General features: G+C 43.7%; 1 protein-coding gene across 5 annotated transcripts in view; it reads left to right on the forward strand.

Moving 5' to 3' along the window:
* The window catches only part of QKI (QKI, KH domain containing RNA binding), a 120038-nt gene that overhangs the window by 94300 nt on the left and 4506 nt on the right, over positions 1-21232 (forward strand). The window contains exons 5-7 of one of the 5 annotated variants that reach the window (XM_081141180.1): positions 14262-14349; positions 15769-16044; positions 18752-18826. In XM_081141180.1, the coding sequence (XP_080997306.1) occupies positions 14262-14349; positions 15769-16044; positions 18752-18826 (439 nt within the window). Of the gene's footprint in view, positions 1-14261; positions 14350-15744; positions 16045-17971; positions 18692-18751; positions 18827-21232 lie in introns of those variants that run through there. The other 4 variants (XM_081141178.1, XM_081141179.1, XM_081141181.1 and 1 more) reach the window with 4 other exon arrangements.

Here is a 21232-nt window from a genome sequence, read left to right on the forward strand (position 1 = left end):
TCCCCAAAGGTGGTACTTTCTAGAGTGATGGTCTCCATTGTGTTCTTCTTGGGCACTGTCATCCTCAGCCGTCCCTCCAGGGACCACCGTCCAGGTGCTTCTACCCTCAACTCCAGGTCTCTAGTCCATTCAGCACCTCCCCTCGGATGACTTGCGTCCATCTCAGACGTAGCATTTTCAAAACTACATCACGTCCTGCTTGGCCCTTAGACAGTGGCTCCTCCGTTGTTTCCTTTATGTGAATGACATTAGTTGCCCAGGACTCACAGGTCTTCATTTTACCTCCTGGTGTCTCCCTTCCCCCACTGCTTCCCATCTGCTGTATCACCAGGTTCTCTCGGGTTCTGCCTATTGGTAGCACATCACTGGCTTTTCTATTTTCACTGTTGGACTAGACCCAGGTAGTGCTCTCGTTTAGTTGTAGCCAGAGCTTGCTTTCTAATAATGGAGGTATTCTCACACTCTTGGTTTAGGTTTTCACTGGCTTTCTGTCGCTGCGTGGTCCAGGTGCAAACTGGTTAGCACGGTGTTCGTAGCCCATCTTCATCTAGCGCGTGCCTACCTGTCCAGCTTCCTTTCATGTCATCTCCCCTTACTCACTTACACTCTCCTCGTCTGAAGTAATTGGCAGTTTCTAGAACATCCCCGTGTCCTTGGTGCATTGTAGTGACCTTGAGTGGACGTGGAGAGGGTGTAGGTAGCAGGTTCCAAAGTAGAAATGAAGGTTCAGGAAAAACCACAAAAAAGTTTGTCCCAGTGTCCAGGGCTTTGAAAGCACTTTAAGACTTCCCGCGAAAGACCCACAAACAGAAACTCACTCTCCCTCAAAACACTGCACAGGGTTTGTCGGATTTTAAATAGGTGCGTGTTAATATGCAGCGGAGGTAGTCTTCTGTGTTACTTGTAACCCCTTAAAGGAGAAGCTCCCTTCTCTTTCAATCCAGCACAGTACTCCTAGCAGTTGTTTAACTGCCAGTTTAAATTTACTGAAGCAGCAGTCATTGGTGTGTGTGCACCAGGAACCTGCCAGTGCAGGATCTGTGACACCTCCCCCGCCAGGTGGGGAGGTGGGCTCCTGCCAGCATGCAGCCAGAACTTCAGTCAGGGAAAGCGTTCTCATGCTGATCAGGAGAGTTTAATAACCAATTTATTTTTTCCTGTGTGAATTTCAACAATCAAAGATTTTTGAAAAAGCTCTAATACTATAAAACCAATATATAACAGGAGGGACCCAGCGTTGAATTACTCTGGACACTGGACCCAGACCTGTTGCCTAAGTTTTCACCATCAGCTAAGTGTTTAATCATAAATGTTCATACCAAGTATTTAAAGCACCAGCCACTTTAATAAAAAAGCTGCTTACCTGTGGAACATCCGTCAGATTTTAGCCAGCAGCATAGATGCTAGCCACTGTGTGCGCCGCTCTCTGATTGGGCCCTAGTTCCATTTTTATCATGAAACCTCACCTGTTAAGAAAGGTACCAGTGGCCCGGCCGGGCTTGGCTCAGCGGTTGAGCGTCGTCCTAGGATCCAGGCGACCAGGGTTCGATTCCCGGTCAGGGCACATGCCCGGTTGCAGGCTCGATCAGTGACTCTCTCATCATTGATGTCTCTCTCTCTCTCTCTCCCCCTCTCCCTTCCTCTCTCTGAAATCAATAAAGATATATTTAAAAAAAAAAAAAAAAGGTACCAGTGATCACATATTGATGCCAGTGGTAAGAATTGTGCCGCCACTTGGAGTGATTATGCACAACTAAGGCACTAGAGCCTACTGAACCAAAGACGCACTCCCGCGCCGCCTAAACCCGTGAAGCAGCGGTTCTCAGGTTGACCCTGTGACTGGGCACACGCCCAGTGAAGGGAAATGCCTCTGAGCCGTTTGGTGCGGTCTCTTGCGGTGTCCCAAAGTCAGAGAGGCAGCCCAGCAGGTCCTTTCTAGAGCACGTTTCTTTTCTTTCTTTTTTCCTTTTCTTTTTAAAATGTCTTTATTAATTTCAGAGAGAGGAAAGGAGAGGGGCAGAGAGAGAGAGAAACATCAGTGAAGAGAGAGTCATTGATCCGCTGCCTCCTGCACACCCCCGACTGGGGATCGAACCCGCAACTCGGGCATGTGCCCTGACCAGGAATCAAACTGCAGTCTCCTGGATCCTAGGCCGACGCTCAGCCTCTGAGCCACGCCAGCTGGGCTGGAGCACGTTTCTATTACGTGAATTCCATTTTAGATGCTGATTTTTATAAATTAGAAGTATTCTGAGTATAAAAATCTGTCACTGGAAATATATTTGAATATACTAATTTTTTCTGTCTGATATTTTCCATGATAAAAAGAAAAAACATAGAAGTACAGGTAACGTTTATGTATTGTACATACATATGTGTTCATGCACATATTACACCTATGTATAAAGATATACATATATGAAATATATGAAAACAGCAGTGCTTTAAACTGAGTCCAGCTACCGGCAGTAATTACTACTCCCTGATCTTTTCTTTGGGTTACTGGGCTAGCTTTTCATATGAGTGCCACCAGTCCCAGGTGACCAATCTTACCGTGTGTGCAGCCTCTTTGGTGGATTGAATGGCATATCTTAATGCCATCTTAGCACATAGTTTTCACAGAAAACACAAAGTGGGGAAATCACAGGCTCTTAAAAAGGCCTGAGAAAAAGTCCAATTTGAGCCTCATTGAATGAACTTAGTGGCATTTTCTCATTTGATTAGCAGTTATTTTGTTTAGATCTTTAACGTTACTGAAGGGCCCATAAAGTTAATACCCACACCTTTGTGTAACCACATACACTGGAAAAGCTTTTTCAGGATACTGTTTAATAGAGGTACATCTTCTAGAGTAGGGAGTAAATAAATAAAAACAATTATTCTTGGTATTTATCCAAAAGAAGCAATCCTCAATCAGAAAAGGAATTTGTGACAGTAACATTCATACAGGCAGAGGCTGGTGCTAAGCAGCAGGGGCCCTTACCTGTCTCCAGCGGGTTAATCTAGTTAGGATATCATGGGCGCGCCTCTGCATCTGTGGGGTCTTTCCTTTTCGAGTTCAGTAGTCCCCAGTTATCCACGTTTCAGTCAAACGTGGTCTGAAAATATTAAGTGGCAAATTCCAGAAATAAGCAAAAGGTTTAAATTGTCCCCTGTTCCGGCCGCTGCTGCTCCCGCGCTGCCTGCTGCACCCCGCCCGGTACGCGAGTCCCCCCGTCCAGCCTCCCGCGCTGCACGCGCTCCTCCCCGCTAGTCACGTAGTAGCCGTCTCAGTAATGGCCCCAGCGTCCAAGAGGAGTGATGCTGGCAGTTCACACGCCGGAGAGAAGCTGCGAAGAGCCTGCTTTGAACGGGAAGGGAAGAGCAGAACAGTAAGATTCTGAAGGAAAGGGAGACCGTGTTCACATAACTCTTAGTGCAGTGTATCGTTACAGCTGTTCTAGTTACCGCTGACCCTTCACTGTGCCTCACTTACAAATTAAACTTTATCCGTAGGTACCTATAGGGAAAAGCGTAGGATGTATCCGCATGGACCCGCTCTGGCAGTGTCCCGGTTCAGACGCCCCCTGGGCCTATGTGTTCCCTGCAGATGAGCGAGACCCCTGTGTTCTCCATACTGCAGCTAAGGCGTCCTTCTGAACGCGAGCTGATCGTGGTCCTCGGCTGAAAGCCCTTCGTGGCTCCAGTTCCTCCACGGAGCGCCCGCGCCTGCTCCGCGCGCCGTGCAGGCCACTGCCGCACCAGCCTCGTTCTTTACGTCACACCCTCCGTCCAGACTCGCGACGTGCCCTCCGCCTCAGAGCCACCTTCACCCGCTCTCCCTCGCTGACGCTCTCACCCTCGGTCCCGGAGCGTGTGTGACTGTGTCCTGAGACCCACGGCCTTCCCTGCCCTGAGCCCCAGCCGTCACATCCCAGACTTAGTTCCACACCCTTCCACTGTGTTCCTGGAAATTCCTTATTAATGTCTTCTAATTGCTTAATTTTTAAAGTTTCAAGGGCTATAATATGAAAAATTTGATAGAACATTTTATAAAAACAGTAAGAATTAAAATTATATAACAAATATTAAAGGAAAAATCCCATTCATAATAAAACCTGGATGGGAATAAAAATGTTACATTTCCCTGGAGTAGTAGATTATGCGTAAATTTTAAAATGCAATTTTAAAGTAATATAGAAGCCCCTAGATGTGGAAAGACAGTGCTCTTAGATTATCTGTGTGTGAGTCCAGACTGTTTAAAAGCATTTTCTGTTTTCAGTCCCTGGGTACATTCTACTAAATAGAGTTAAGATCCTGTCCTTGGGAGCTTAAGATTTTGTCCGTGTTTCCTGCCCCGTGGTGGCATATCTGGCATCTTTTCCAGAATGGATTATCTTTGCTATATGGAAAGGACTCTCTTGTGGCAGGTGACTCCCTTCCTTGATAAACTCATCTGGTGCCAGGGAGTTCCTGGGCAGCCAGGGTAGGTGCACCTCTCTCCACAGTGCCCATGTTGACACAGGTGCAGTTCAGGCATTTGTCATTTTCTCACCATTTTTCAATTTTTGTTTGTGTTGATAATTGTATGTTAACAAAAGTATATGGGCTCATTATTATTGCACTTACTGGATAAAACAGCTAAGAAAAGGGGGATAAACGTAGAAGCTGCAAAGAAGAGAGAAATGGCCCAAAATCAAAATGACCAGGCATAATCAGCTTGCTTAATAAGAGTGGTTTTATTGACCGTCAAAGTACGTTTCAGAGTTCTCATGTAGAGGAACTTCTTACGCTGCTTTTTCCTCGTGAGGAAAGTGTGACCTGGAAAAGAGCAGCCCCACCCACGAGTGGTCCTGCTGCAGAGGGAGAAGTTTCTAAGGTGTTAGTTCTAGAATTAACTCCTGCTCTTGAAACAGTCCACTGCTGCCCTGCGGGGTGGTTCGCCGGTTGGAGCGTCATCCCACACACCGGAGGTCTGTATGTTTGATCCCTGGTCGGGGCGAGTGCAGGAGGCCAATGACGGGTGTTCCTCTCTCCCTCCTTTCCCATCTCTCTCCCCCCCTTCCTCTCTCTAAAATCAATAAAAACGTATCCTTATGTGCGAATTTAATAAAGCAAAACAAAAGTCACGTTCCTGTACTCACCTTTCCCTGAGTTATTTTATACCTACTTTAAAATGACGTTTTTAGATTGCTATATAGTTTCCCACTTAAATGAAGGACTGGCAGTTTACTGTGGAGGGAACGAGCGAGCCAGACGGAGCTGCTGCCTCCTGCACACCCCCTGCTGGGAATCAAATGGGCGACCTCAGCCCACTGAGCTGTACTGCCAGGCCGGTCCGCACTTTATTAGTTGTTTTGTTCTTCAAGTGCAGCTGAACAAGACCTGGCTTTCTAGCTCTCCTTGGATAGCTAAGCATAATGAAAGGTGTCCAGGTGTTTCACTGACACAGTGGTGCAGATTCCTGCCCCTCGCTGGATTTTACCAGTGGGAGAGCTAATGCCTGTCTCACGTGCCTTGCAGACTTGTTAGGAGGTGAAATGGGGTAAGAAAGTTTAAATTCTTTACAAACTATATACTTTTAAAATAGGGATTTTATCCAAATCCCAGGAAAATGGGGCCTTTAAATAATGGAATATTTAAATAGCTTATCTTTCTTCTGACCGAGGAAATTGGACGAGTCTCAGTCTAGAAGAAAAAGCCTCCCCTTACTTGCCTGCAGTGCAGTTGTCCTTGTGTGTTTTAGAGGTCAGGTGCTACCAGGTGGCGTTCGAAGATGGGCAGCCTTTTCCCCTCCCCTTGGCCTTAACTGGAAGTTCAGAGTCTTAGCCAGCTGTTAGCAATGAGCTGAGGGCTTTCAATACCTTGTGAAACAACAAAGAAAAGCGCCAAGGTGGGAACCAACCAAAGTTAATGGCCTCAGTTGTCACCATAACCAAAAGTGAGTATAACTGAAATTAGCAGTGCTGACTTAAGATTGCTCTGAGGACCAGGCAGCTTTATGCCTCTGTTCTCCTTTGAGGTCATTAGATTGTGCTCAAAGACTCAGAAATCTCAGGAATCTCTCCTAGTGGAAAGCGAGTTACTTTAAAGATTCCCTAGAAGATAGACATGGTCAGTAGCATTACCTGGGAGTCTTAAGACCAGTTGGGCTGAATTAACAGTGTTATCACATGCTTATGGGTGAGTTCTCACTGTTAACCCCTAAAATTGTAACATTTTGCAAAGTGATTCGCGATCCTTTCCCCATGCTTTTTCATTTGGTCTTTCAAAGTGCTCTGTGTACACTCCTGTCTTGGTACCTCTTACACTTCATGGAACCTGCATTACCTTTCTCTCTCTCCCCAGACTGGACTATAAATCTTACAGGCAGGAACCACATCTAAGCTTTACATCCTTAGGCCAGTGATTGGTCTTCGGTACATAATCAGTATTTTGTAAAAATAAATTCCTTTCCCTTCCTGTAGACTCTGCTTATTCTGAATACATCTGCATTTTATAGGTGCTTATTTTCAGAAATTTTTGTCATGACATCCTTCAAGTGTCTACTCACCACCCCCACCCCCACTACCATTGCTGGTGTGCTGTTTGAATTTTTTGCCTACTGCTCCCATATGCCTCTCAGAACTGATAGATTTTTAGATCATTAATATGTTTAGTTTCCTACTCTACATCCCTTACTATAGAACAAGACTCTATTAAGCTTACAATTTGTATTTATACACTTTTCCTTCTATTTTCCAACCATATAGTCTGATAATGTCCATTTAAAAATACAATTAGCTTTCGATGTCCTTTTTCCCATAAAACGATGTGGCTCTACTAATACTAGTATGTAGCCTGAGTTGTAGATCATATAAACCTTTAGAATGTTTGCCATTCCTGTTAAGCTTACTATAAATAATAAAATCTCAAATTGTGTGATACTGTTTTGCATAGGAAGAAGTACATATTTATTATGAGACAAGGCTTTTGTCCCAAGATCATTACTACTTTTAGATAGGTCAGTTTCTACCTTGATGGAAAAAGAACATATTATCCTAAAGTAAAACTATTTGATGTATTGTATAGATTAGTAGTTGATGTAGTTCATATAACATCGTGTGTTGGGGGGGGGGATTCTTTTACGCTTTTATGGTTTAAGTGCCTCATGTTTTCTCCCTACCTTCTCTTACTTTATCTCTGGTAACTTGTTGCTCAGCCAGGTAGAAATACTCTTCGACTTACAAGGGGAGTTATATCCTGATAAGTCCATCAGTAGTTGATAATATTGTAAGTTGAAAATGCATTTAATACATCTAATCTACTGAACATCATAGCTTAGCCTAGTCCACCTTCAGCGTGCTCAGAACACTTGCATCAGCCTACAGTTGGGTGGCTATTTTGAGTTTTTTTGTAATTGCCTTCCTCCTCTTACCAGAAACAGGAGACACGGGTGTTCGGTGCACATGTTGGCATGCGAAAACACAATATCCCAGAGACGTTGGCGACCCTGTACACTAGCCTTTTGGTTGTTTACCATCCTGATTCATGGCGAGAATATCTCACTCCTGTCGCTAGCCTGGAAAAGATCCAAATTCAAAATCTGAAGTATGGTTTCAGCTGAATGCTTATCACTTTCTCACCCTTGAAAGTCAAAATCTTAAGTATAACCATTGTAAGTCAGGAAGGGTCTGTGTTACAATGAAGTGAGAGAGTGTTGGATAGTGTAATGGGAAATAGAAAAAGATACACTAAGATTCTGCCCCTGTGTGGCTAATACTCTGACCATGAATTTTTCCATGAAGCAGTACAGTCATCTTTGCATTTCATGAAAGCCAAGGGCTTGCCCAGGTGAAGTAATGATGCTGTTTGTCTGCCTTTCCATCGCAATTCTGATACATCTGTTCAATACGGGCATCCCTTGTTTTATTGCTTCCTTGTGCTTCGCAAATGCTGCATTATTTACAAGTCGAAGCTTTATGGCAACCCTGCATCAAGCAAGTCTCTGCAGCGCATTTGCTCCCTTTGTTTCTCTGTGTCACATTTTGGTAATTCTTGCAGTATTTCAAACTTTTTCATCACTGTTATGTTTGTTGTGGTGATCTGTAATCGGTGATCGTTGATGGTACTATTGCAGTTGTTTTGGGCACTATGAACTGCACTCATGTAAGACAGCAAATTGAATCGATAAATGTTTTAATGTGTTTTGCTTTGTCAGTCAGTCATTCTCCCATCTCCTGCTCCTCTGCCTCCCCTGTTCCCTGAGATACAACAATATTGAACTCTGTCCAATTAATGACGCTACAGCGACCTCTAAGTGTTCAAGTAAAAGGAAGAGTTTGCCTCTCACTTTAAATTGAGAGCTAGAAATGATAAGCTCAGGGAGGAAGCCATGTCGAGAACAGACCTAGGCTGTCTCTTCAATTCTGTGAAAGCTGTGAGAGGTGGAGTGGCCACAAAATAAAAGTTTGAAGCTAGAAGAGGTTGGTTCATGAGGTTTAAGGAAAGAAGCCGTCTCAAAATAAAAATGCAAAGTGAAGCCGCAAGTGCTGACGTAGAAGCTGCAGCAAGTTATCCAGAAGATCTAGCTAAGATGATTCATGAAGGTGGCTGCTGTAAAAAACAGACTTCAGTGTAGACAAACCACCCTCACATTGGAAGAAGATGCCATCCTGGACTTGCATGGCAGGAGAGGAGAAGTCAGTGCCTGGCTTCAAAGGATAGGCTGACTTACTCGTTAGGAGCTAATGCGGCTGGTGACTTTAAGAGGAAGCCACTGCTCACCATTCCAAAAGACTTATGCTAAATCTATTTTCCCTGTGCTCTGGATGGAACAGTAAATCCCAGATGACAGCACATTTGTTTACTGAACATTTGAAGCCCATTGTTGAGACCTACTGTTTAGCAAAAAGGATTCCTTTCAAAATAGTTCTGATCATTGACTGCACCTGGTCACCCAACAGCTTTGCTGGAGATGGTGCAACGAGATGAATGTTTTTCATGCCTCTGAACACAACGTCCATTCTGCAGCCCGTGGATTAAAGGGTAATTTTGACTTACAAATCTGATTACTTGAGGCTATAGCTGCCATAAATCGTGATTTCTGTGAAGGATCTGGGCAAAGTAAGTTGAAAACTTTCTGGAAAGGATCTCCCATTCTAGGTGACATAAAGAACATATGATTAGTGGAAATTGAATTAAAATAACAAAAGTTACAGGAATTTGGAAGTTGATTTCAGTGGAAGGGTGACTTCAGCAGCAGAAATAATTGCACGTGTGATGGGAGTAGCAAGAGAACTAGACTTAGAAGTGGAGCCTGGAGGTGGGACTGGACTGATGAAGCCTCACGGTAAAGCTTTAGCGGTTGAGGAGGTGCTTCTTGGGAACGCGCAGAGAGCCTGATTTCTTGGAATGGAATTGGCTCCTGGGGAAGATGCTGTGAGGATTGTTAAAGTGACAACACAGGACTTAGAATATCCCATAAACTTGGGAGGTAAAGCAGCAGTAGGGCTTGAGGGGATGGACTCCAATTTTGAGAGAAGTTGTACTTTGGGTGAAATGCTATTGAAGAGCAGCATCACATGCTACAGAGAAATCGTCCATGAAAGGAAGAGTGAATTAAGGCACCAAACTTCTTGTTGATTTAAGAAATTGCCCCGGCTGCCCCACCCTTCAGAAAACAGTGCCTGGGTCAGGCAGCAGCTGTCTACGTCAAGGCAAGACCCCCCGGAGCAGTCACGGCTCACTCAAGACTCGCACTGGCCAGCACCTTCTACCCTGAAAGGATTTTTAAGGTGTATGTTTCCAGATACTATGCTGTTGAACACTTAATAGAGTTCACATAGTATAACATAACTTTCATATGCATTGAGAAACCAAAACTGTGCATGACCTGCTTTACCACAATATTTACTTTGCCGCGGTGGTCCACGGCTGGTTGGTCATGGGCCTCCACAATACGCCCGCGGGCTCTGTGAGCATCCCCAGCGTGCTTTGCTTTGTGAGCATCTCGCTTGCTGTGTTGGATTCAACACAGTGTCTACATCATGGTCGGTGCTTATGAGCATCTGGTAACTGAACATTGAAGACTGGGAAAAATAAGGAAGTGGAATCAGAGCACCTTTAAATAACCTAAGGAAACAGCTAGCAGATTATCATGGAGTCCTCCAGTTTTCATAATAGCTTTATTTACAGTACCCAAAAACGAAGAACTGGCCCATGTCCACAGCAGGAGAAGGGATAAACAAACAAAATACCGCTCAGCTGTTAAAACAAGTCAACCACTGATACGTGCAGCCCCATGGAAGAGTTTCATAAATACCCAGGAGAGAAGCTGGACAAAGTGTGTACTCTCAGCTCCATTATGTGAGATTCCAGAGCAGGCAGCACTGGGCTGAGGTGGTGGGGACCTGCCAGGGCCTTCTCGGTGGGGCTGGACTGGGCAGAGGCGCCGGGAGCTTCTCTGAGTGGGGCGTGTCCTCTGTCTGGACGTGCGTTCACCAGAGCTGATTGGCTGCTGCAGCAAAGATCTCAATTCACTGCGTATAAATTACACCTTGATTTTTAAATGTAGAGCACGAACTGGAGAAATGAGAAGCGTTGTGGTTCCAGGTGACCATGGGTGCTTGTTGTGAGATAACGTTTTAGGACCTTAGGTTTGGTTGCTTAAGAGTAGCTCCTTTGAGGTAATGGAGAAGTCAGTGTTCCCTCTGGAGGCGCTCAACTCTGAGCATGCTCCACAGGCGCTGCTTGACGTGGCCGGGGTTGAGTTGCTCGTTTCAGGAGAGCACATTGGATCACCTCTTGTCTCTGAGGGAGGGGAGAAAAGGGGGAACACGTTGGTCTGAGGCCCAGCCAGAGGGAAAAGCTTAGTAGAGGTAACTTAAGAAACCAGCATGGTTTCCTGTCTGAAATTGTATTTGAAAAAGAGGTGGCATGCACCTTCCACAGTGCTCAGGGAGGTGATACTGTCAAGTTTCATTGACAGAACCAGGACACAAAGGTTGAATAACCACTTGAGTGTGAGAGCCAGTCTCTCGTGACCTGTGCGGTTTCCTGAGACAGGACATTATGCTCTGAGTAGGCAGTGGTGGGAGAGGTGGGGACGCCAGAGTGAAGCTCATTCTGGAGTGAGGTGCCAGGGTCAAGTTCGAGCTTTGCCAGCTCAGTTCTGTGCTCTGCTAGGAGGTGGTGTGTAGCCTGCCACCATGTGATGTGACCCAGTGTGCACACTGTAGTTCTCAATCTGTAAGTCTCAGTGGCCTCTAGTGACATCATCAGGCACCCCCATGGCACCCCTGGTGAGAGTGCTGCTGCTCTGGCTTTCACCCTCTTCTCGGGGGTCTGCTGATGTCACTGCATCCGTTACTTAGCCTCCTGCACCTGAAAGGTGCCCACGTGCGTGCACAGCCCCTGGTGTCTTCCATTATCTTGTCTTTGGCTTTCTCTGTGTTCGACACTGCATCCAGCTACGGGGTGCAGTGACTTGGTTACCCAGAGAAGCAGTCAAGGAGAAACAGGTGTCAGGTGCCTCTTCTCTGCACGGCCCTGTGGGGCACTGTGGCCCGTCCCCATGGCACATCACCAAGGCACATCACTTGTCCGCCTTTATTTCTCAGTTTGCGGCCATTTTCATACGTGTGCTACTTTCTCACTGGAAAACGACCTTAGTATAGCTATTGCTTTTTTTCTGACTTACATAAAGTATAATTTATATGCTTTTACTGGTACTCTATTATATAGCTCCAGGGATTTAAATTTGAAATTACATGATTAATTTTAATTTCTAGTATTAGTTTTCAGTGAACAAGTTTAAGGAGTTTTCTTGTAATGGATTTCCAATTCTTCCCTTCTGGTAATAGTGCTTACTTACTTTTATCTTTAACAGTTAATTGCTGGCCTTTCAAAGAAATCATGTTGCTTTATTTTCTTCCATCTGTACAAGTTCATAGGAATCAAGGAATAGCAGTTTCTCAGGCTGCACAGTCTTCTCCGTGCTCTACTGCAACGTGGGCTTCTGAAAAGGTGGCAGTGGCACATTAAGCATGGTCTTAGGACATGTGCATTCATCTTTTTCTTTAAGTTCCTTGTGTTTCATTTACTCCAAGTTATAGCACCAGTTCTCTTTACTGCACATTACAGTGCCCTGTGTTCAGCTATAGTCCCAGAGTCAGGGGTTTTGTGTTGTTAGCAGTTGCTATAGAAAAGGAGGCTGTCCTACCAGGGCCGCTCCTGTTGAGCAGTGTACAATCGGTGACTTTTAAATATTAAGTCCTGAGCATTGGCTACTGCATAAAGCATAGAACAGTGCAGTTCCTTCCCTACTACCACCTCAGTCAGCGGACTTCATCTTCCGCTTTATGTTACTGTGGTAAAGTTTATCCTGTAGGATTTGCACATTTGAGATTGGGGAATAAAATTAAAGCTTTCTCATACTAGCCATTTAAAAATAAGTTCAGCAAATAACTTGGGGCGGGGTGGTGGGGGTGAATGGGGAGACAGGCGATAAATAAGGCATCTCTGTTCCCCAGGAGCTTGTTTTATTAATGATGGTACACAACATGCTAATTCAAGACAGAAACTGCGTGATCCAGGAGTGACCCTTTGAAGGTGTCATTTACATTGAAGTTTGCAGGGCTCAGTGGGTTTGGAAAGTGGTGGGTTGAGGGGCAGAGAGGAGCTTTCAAGGCGGAGGATCGGGACGTACACAGAGATGAATAGTGGGATGGTTTGGCTTGATTTATAACAAGGTATGCCAGAAAAATAGAAGATTAATGAGCTTAACTTGAGAGCATCGTCTGGGGCCAGATCATAGGTAGCTTGAATGGTTTATACTTTTAGATAGTAAGAAACCATGAAGGGTTTCAAGACTTGAGGTTGTTAAGAAGCATTAGGCCCTAGCTGGTTTGGCTCAGTGGTTAGAGCATTGGCCTGTAGACTGAAGGGTCCCTGGTTTGATTCTGGCCAAGGGCACATACCTCGGTTGTAGGCTTTATCCCAGGCCCTGGTCCAGGCACGTGCGGGAGGCAGCCAATTGATGTGTCTCTTTCACATCAATGTTTCTCTCCCTCTCTCTCCCTCCCTCCCCCCCCCTCTTTCTCCTCCTCCACCCCCCCCCCTTTCCCTTCCCCTCTCTCTGAAAAGCAATGGAAAAAGTATCCTCAAGTGAGGATTTTTTTAAAAAAAGCATTAGGATGAAAGTTGCATTTTGGGCAATTAATCTGGCCACTGTGTATAGACTGATCGGTGAGCAGACATCATTAGCATAATGTTGGAGTAGTTTTGATAAGAGCCCAATAATGACTATATGTAGGTGACATCAGTAACTGGGAAGCGTGAGGTGAATCCAGGCAAATGGGACGGCTGAGCATTTTGATAATCAGGTGATGCTGGGCTTTGCCTGTGGTCATAGCTGTTAACAGTGCCCCTGCCTCCTGTCATGGTCAGTGGTTTGGACAGTACATCAGATGGCGACTCATAAGGTAAATTTGCTTTAGAGTTGATAGCACTTGCTCATTCTAGTTAGGGGAGGAGGAGATGTTGGCACAATATACATACAAATTTTAGAAATTCTTATGACTTTATTAAGTTTTTCTTCTTTGAAAATTAAACAGAAAATTCTCTTATCTGAATATACAATCAAATCTTACATGTTTAAAATCCCTGTTTCTGTCTTTTGTTGTTACTGATCCTCACCAAGGATATTTTTCCACTGCTTTTTAGAGAATGTGAGAGGGAGGGAGGGAGAGAGAGAGAGAAAAACATGGATGTGAGAGACACACATTGATTGGTTGCCTCCCACATGCTCCCCAACTGGGGCTGAGGATCGAACCTGCAACCTAGGGACATGCCCTTGACTGGAAATCGAACCCAAGACCCTTAGGTGTGCATGCCGACACTAACCACTGAACACACCAGCCAGGGCTGGGGTTTTTTTTTTGTCTTTTAGTGAATACATTTGAGCTTTGGAATCTTTAACATACTATATTTAATCTCATCTAACATTTTCATTCATTCCATTTAAAAGCAAAGCCTTTTAGGAGAACTTCAATAAATCAGGGTAGCTTACATTAAAAAATGCCCCCTAGAAATGCAGCCAGTGGCAGCCCAGTGCGCCCTGTGTGCACGTGCCATCCGTGAGGGGCCGTCCTCAGCACGTCGGAGCCCCGGTGCCCAGAGCGCCCTGTCCTGGCGGCACCAGTGGCTGTAGCCCCATGGTGTCGGCTATAGGGCTGGAGCGCGGCTGTGGCTGTGGCGTGTGGACCGTCCTGGGTGCTCACTGGTCTGTTTTCCACGTGCAGGCAGAGGGGGAAGACAGCCTGAAGAAGATGCAGCTGATGGAGCTCGCGATTCTGAACGGCACCTACAGAGACGCCAACATCAAATCACGTAAGAGCGCTGCCGGGCCGGCTGGGCCGTCTCCGCTGCCTGTCGCAGGCCTCTCCTTTCAGCGGCGTAGCCCGCGAAGAGGGGAAACACCTGTCGCTTGATATGGGACTGACGGTCCCACTTTTACTGCTTGCACAGATTGTGGACACTTCTCAGTTTTTCCCAGCCTGTCTTTTTAAGTTTGGGGTTTAAAAACTTTTATTCTTTTGATGAAATTTCAACTTCTGAATTCAAGAGTTTAATGAAATTTCCTATTTTGTTAACTAAGACTTGAGGCTTCTAGCTTACTCTGTAAACCCTTTTAAGAGTATTTGGGCTGTGTCTGAACGCTCTTCCATGGGAGCCTGTCCTTCCAGCGTGCTCGCTGCTCCCTCCGGTGCCTTCTCTAGTGACTGTGTGAGTTCCCAAGCGCAGTGGGCGACAGCTACCTCACCCGCTGCCCCTCACTTGTATTCGTGCTTGCTGTCATCAACTGTATAAGAGGATTGCTTTTTTGTATTTAAAGTGAAATAACGTAAAATTTGTATTTTGAGTAAATCTAAAGCTAAATACTAATTTTTTTTTTTAAAGAAATGAAATTTTGAATTTTAAAGTTCTAGGCAATTTTCCAAAATGCAGACAACCTGTTGGGTTTAGATGTGGTTGCTTTACAAATGGTTGGCTTCAGTTCACTCGTCAGAGTGGGTCTGTTAACATCAGGAATTGAGGAGTGGGCCACGTATTATACAGGGTGGGCGAGAGCAAGTGCACAGTGGTGCACCCGGAACAGCTTGTTCTTGCTGTTACTTATCAGTTATCGTGCTGTTTTCCATATGAACAGCTATAGACCTACTTTTGCCCCACCTTGTGTTGTATTTCTGTGAGAAGTTAATTCCTACATATGCAGGAAATTTATATATAAGTTGTGGTTAGTTGGCTTAATACAATAAAAATTATTCTTTCTTTAATTTGAAACTGAAGCTACTATATTAGAAACATACCAGAACTGTTTCCGTGGACTCCAGTTACAAAATATGTTTTAAACACCTTTCAGTGTGAGTGTTTTCTTGCACGTCTGCAGGTACCTTTTAGCCTTATGAGATCTGAAAGATGTGGATATTCAGACATACAAACTAAACATAACCTCTTGTAATGGTCTTGGTGTTTGGGGGTTTTTTGTGGTTGTTGTACATTGGCTTTTTACTTTTTGCACATTTGTTCTTAATCACGTTGGGAAAGGGGAATCCGTTCGCTTTGATGGGTATGCTTTGCATTGTGTGTGGCCAGCGCATGTACTAATGGTTTCCTTTTGTTTTTCTTCCTTCCCGCTCTCCCCTTTCTTTTTCCTACTTCTCTCGTTCCCTGTATTTTGCACTGCTCTCTCTACTTCCTTCTAAATTTCTTTGCTTACTGTAGCAGCCCTTGCCTTTTCTCTTGCAGCAACAGCCCAGGCTGCGCCGAGGATCATCACTGGGCCAGCGCCTGTGCTCCCACCAGCGGCCCTGCGCACCCCAACGCCAGCCGGCCCCACCATCATGCCTTTGATCAGACAGATACAGACGGCGGTCATGCCCAATGGCACTCCTCACCCCACGGCTGCAATAGTTCCTCCTGGGCCCGAGGCTGGCCTGATCTACACGCCCTACGAGTACCCCTACACGCTGGCACCAGCCACGTCAATCCTTGAGTACCCTATTGAACCTAGCGGTGTATTAGGTAAGTGGTTTTCTCTGTTTGGGGAACATTTTTCAAAACTTGTGCTGCCCCAGACTTTGAAATCATGTTAGTTTTAGAGAGACAGGTTTCCATTAGGAAAGACTGAAGACGAAGTTTTGTTTTGTTACAGCCCCTCATAAGGCTCCCCCTTTTAAATAATTGCATCCTAGGTTTGTTCAGATTTGCTTTGGTATCTCAGATTCACTCTGGGTGGGTAAATTTGGACATTTCAAACAGGAAATACTTTTCAATTTGGCATCACTGAGACCCCACCCACTGGCATATTCTCTCCTTTAGTTTTGCCACAAAGTCAGATTATTTTCATATCAGAGATATATTTGTTGGCTAAATTTTAATAATCTATGTGAAAATACTTAGAGACTTTTAAAACTGCTGTGATTGTGTGAATTTCCTAAGATATGTGATAACTTAATTATGAAAGGGTCTCAGTAAACAACTACATTCTTCAAGTTTTTTCCATTCTGTCCTTTTGAAGTCCAGGTTAATATCAGACATAAGAGCAACTCCTAATTTCAGGTGCACAGTGTGGAATTGATAAATAAATACCAAGTGACTGAGGTAGAATCACTCTTGAGGCAAAAATTAAGTCATACTATAGACGCTCAGTTTTACATGAACAAAAGGTGGTGTGCTTGAAAAAGACATTACTGATGCCTTTTTTTTATAGAGTGGATTGAAATGCCAGTCATGCCTGATATTTCAGCCCATTGACTTGCTGGATGAAGGACTAGAGTACAGCAGCTGTTGTAACACGACCAGTCCTGTGGACAGGCTGCTTCGAGCTGCCCTTTGTTTTGCAGACAGACTCTGAGCACGCTTTTCCTTGAATTGTGTTTGACCCTGGTGCTGCATGCGTGCTGTTCACTTTTAGGACTTGGATCTTTTAAGGTTTTTTTCCAGCATTCATACTGATTTATCAAAATTTGAAAGCCTTTCATGAACCCGGACAAAGATTTAAACTTAAGAGTTCATTGTTCAGCTAAGGAAAGCACAACGCTCTGTATGTTATCTGTGTGTGCATGCACTCAGGTGCCTTGTTTCACGAGCAAGGACCTTTCATTGTACGTGTTTTGGGTTATCTCTAAGCCACTGTATAAAGGTTCCAGGTCAGAATCATGCCATAGCGCTGCCTACGAAAGGCTTGTTTCTGTTGCACATTTCTTGAAGCATTTTTAAAATAACATGTAACATGTAACCCGTTTACGTTTTCTTTTCTGTTAACGCTCTATCCTGTGGCCACGCCTGCTCCTCTCCCCCAGAGCTCCTCTCTGCTGCACGCACAGCGCCTGCTGGAGGAGGTGGACTCGCTTCCTGCAGGGCTGGCACTCAGCCCCCAGCTGCTGCTCCAGCACCCGGAGCAGGAGCTCACCGAGCCTGCCTTGTGGAGTTAGACCCTATAAGCCTAGTTTATCTGAAATGTAGAAGGGACGATGGACCAGTTTACTGCTTAGAAACAACAAGGGGCACTGCAGAGTGTTTCTCAGTTTAAAGCAACGTGCTTTTGGTTGTGTTGGGAAATTTTTATTTATAATACTTAATTACTAGACTGGCAAAAGCAAAATATGCCAGTATCTAGTTGACATTCATAAGATGAATATTAATGAGTGCTAAAAGACAAAACCTCATTATGATCAGTTTTATTTCTCGCTTTGCCACCTAAGCAGTAAAGCATGATATGGATTACCACTTGGAGAATTGAGAAAGTTGTTTCATTTGCTAAGTTACAGTAAATTTGCACACAGATAACATGCATGCTCTCTATCCAGTCTCACATCTTACTATTTTAAACTGAGCAGTGCCCTTCAGAACAGATGCAGACATGTGTTTTGGTGGTAGTGAGGAGATTGGTGATAGCGTCGAGTCTTCATTGGTGACTAATGTTTAATTCCCTTCCTTTTATCTTTAGGTATGGCTTTCCCAGCGAAAGGCTAAGAATTCAAGAACGGTCTTAACCGAACTCTCATCAGATCTGAACTTAACAAATGCTTAGTTTCAGCAGCACGGGGGGAGGGACGCTTAGCCTAGCAGTCAGTGGCTTACTTGCACTTTTTGCACACTGATAGAAAGTCAAAGTATGCTATTAATTTGGTTTAGTCTATAATCTTACAAAGTAACGGTAATTTATAAAGGAGTGTGTAGTAGTATGCTGACTGCTAAGTGTACTGTACTGTTTGCTTTACTAATCACCTAATTCATTGCGGTTCATACTTATTGACTCAGAGTTTAAAACCACAATCTGTAGGCTTTAAGAATTGCTTATAAACCTTTTTAAGTGATAAACTCTGGAAGTGGTCTTAAGGTTAGCAAGTAATTGTCAGTATTAAACATGGCATTATTTTAAATGGTCCTGCTGCAAAAGGCACGTCAGTGAATATGTGACTAGTAAAGCTCCAATGTTTGCATCTCTTAGAGCTCATGAGATACTGTTAACCTGGGATTGTAAATGAATGGATAACATAGGTTAAGGCCAAGACGTTTGAAGTAAATGCAATATGAGTAGACGCATATATACGCAACATATTATGGTTAATTTTAAAACTACTGTGCCTTAACGTGTTTCTTAAAACGACATTTTTGTAGTAAATGAACATTTGAAATCCATTTTGATAAACCTGCTGTTAATGTTTGTTTTCTTTCCCCTTGTGAATGTTTTCTAACTTTGTCTTGGTAATTGCAATTTAACTAGGTGCGGTGGCTACTAAAGTTCGAAGGCACGATATGCGTGTCCATCCTTACCAAAGGATTGTGACCGCAGACCGAGGTTAGTTTAGTTCTGCAGTTCTTGTTTATGAGAAATGCCTTGGGTGTCCGTACGATTTGCAACACCACACCTGATGGGGATGGGTAGCTGCTTACTTACCTGCACAGCATTTCTTTTCCTTTTCTAAGTTAATTTATCACAATTGACAGATTTAAGGGTTGGGTTTTTGGGGGGGTTTTCCTCCCTTCATATTTTAACTTATTGAATTCTATTAGTATGTACTATGATTTATCCCTACTAAAACATAAATTAGTCCATTTGGGGAGCTATTAAATTTTGGTTTCGTCTTAATTATTTTTCAAAAATTTTTGCTAAAAGTTACCTTTTAATTGTTCTGAAATTTTGGTTTGGTTTTGCAAAATGAACTGAGCAGATGGTGCTTTAATGAGAGAAGTAAAGGGCTATATGCCTCCTGTGTTCTTTTGGAGAAAACTGAAGATTTAGTTTCCCCTTTTCCTCTTTACTAAGATATTTGAGCCACTGTATAAACATGAGGTTATACATGTCAAGTACTCAGCTGAGATCAGCAGAGCAAGGACTGTGAAGATAACTGATGCAGTTGGGTCTTTTATAAGTCAGAAAATCAGTTCCCTTTATTCTTATATTTAATTCCAAAATGGATCCTTTGATTTTTGTCATTTGCTGCTAAAATACATTATCTAAAGGTCAGCTATCCCTTGAGGTTCTGTGGTGGCGTGAGCCCAGCTGTTTGAATACCTTTTTGACTAACCTGTGACTGGAAAATAAGTCTTCATGTTCTCCTTTTCAGCGTTTGTAATCTGTGTCCTATATATGCCCTTGGACCCTCTATAAATTATTTATGTTTATTGAGGAGTGATATTTTCGGTTTATTGACATTGAATTATTTTTCCGAGTTTGAAATCACAAGTTAGGAACCTGAAGCAAGGTAGCCGTGGGCTTTACACGCATTATTTAGGGCACATTTATTTCCTACTGAACCTGTTGACCTAACCACCGAGTATTAGTGGGAAAGGGATGGGTTCACCCCAGTTCTACATCTCCTGTGAGCCGTGGAAGGCCCGCCTGCTTCGCAAGGTTCTCCTGAACACTGTTGAGTATGGGACACAGCGCTGTCCACATCAGGATAAAACGCCTTTCCAAAGACATCGGCCATATTTACTTAGCATCATATGTAATTAAAGAGCCTTGAAGACTGTTAACTAATACATTACTTGCAGTGATTATTTAATGAACAAAGTAAACAGGCCCCAAGCTCAGCGATCCTCTGAAGGTAACACTCCTGAGAGTGTGTCGTGCACACGTGTGCGCAGCACCCTCCTGCACAGAACAAGTCTCTCAGAGGAGGACATTTTTAAAAAGGAAGAAAAGCATTTAGATTTAAAGATTCCAGATAATTCCATGAGTAATCTGAAGCTTTTCCCCATAGTTATTGTCTCAAATAGTTACGAGTACTTTAAAGTAGTTTGTCTTCTGTCAACCTTTCCTTGTATTCCCCTTTGAGATTTTTCATAATTTCTTTTTAACTTAATAATTATTGGCCTACTTGATACTCCAGTACCTTGAGGTGGTTGAAAATGTTAGGAGATTTTAATTGTATTTCAAAACGAGAACACATTCCATGCATGGCTCCTTTGTAGTTACACGTGTCTTGATTAGTCTTGTCACTGTTTTTATTCAAAACGCAATGTCAGCAAACCGAAATGCTACCTTTTTTTCCCTTCTAAATAACAGAAGATTTTGTATCCTGCTGTTCCTGTCACTGTGCACTCATTGGGTCTAAGGGAGATGTCTGAAGTCCTTCACTTAAATTATTTTACGAGACTACTGTTTTCTCTATTTTTGAGGTTTTTTTATTATTATTTTTTAATCTTTTGAAGGAAAGGTTAATATAAGTGTTCATTTAATGCCAGGAAACTCAGCCCTTGGGCCCGTAACCAGGGAATGCTGTGTGAGCATGTAGAGTGCGGCATGGTTGACAAACATCTAGTTCTTTACTAAAAACAAGCCACCTCTACACATTTCAGAACTGAGTTTGAAGCCTATAAAAGACCAACTGACTTCAGTTGAGATGAACCGTACGCGATTTTGCACGGTTGACACCCTGTGTGTGCTGTAGGCGGCCAGGGCTTGGCAGAGGACAGGCTCCGTGTGCTGGCAGACAAGCGGCCGTGTGCTCGGTCTGTGGATTCCCCAGAGAGAGAATTTTCCTGAACAGTGATTTCACAAAACCTTCATTTACACAATTTGTGTAAGAAACTTAATACAATTTTAATCAAAATTTAATTACTGTCAAAAATGCTTTAAGATTCTGTGTTTCTGGATTACCTATGAAATCGTATGACTGCATCATGTGAAATATTTATTTCCTTTGATTATGGAATAGCCGTTTTTATTTTAAATAAAATCCCACTATTTTTAAGAAAT

This window comes from Miniopterus schreibersii (genome assembly GCF_964146895.1).
Source record: "Miniopterus schreibersii genome assembly, chromosome: 6".
NCBI lineage: Eukaryota > Metazoa > Chordata > Mammalia > Chiroptera > Miniopteridae > Miniopterus > Miniopterus schreibersii.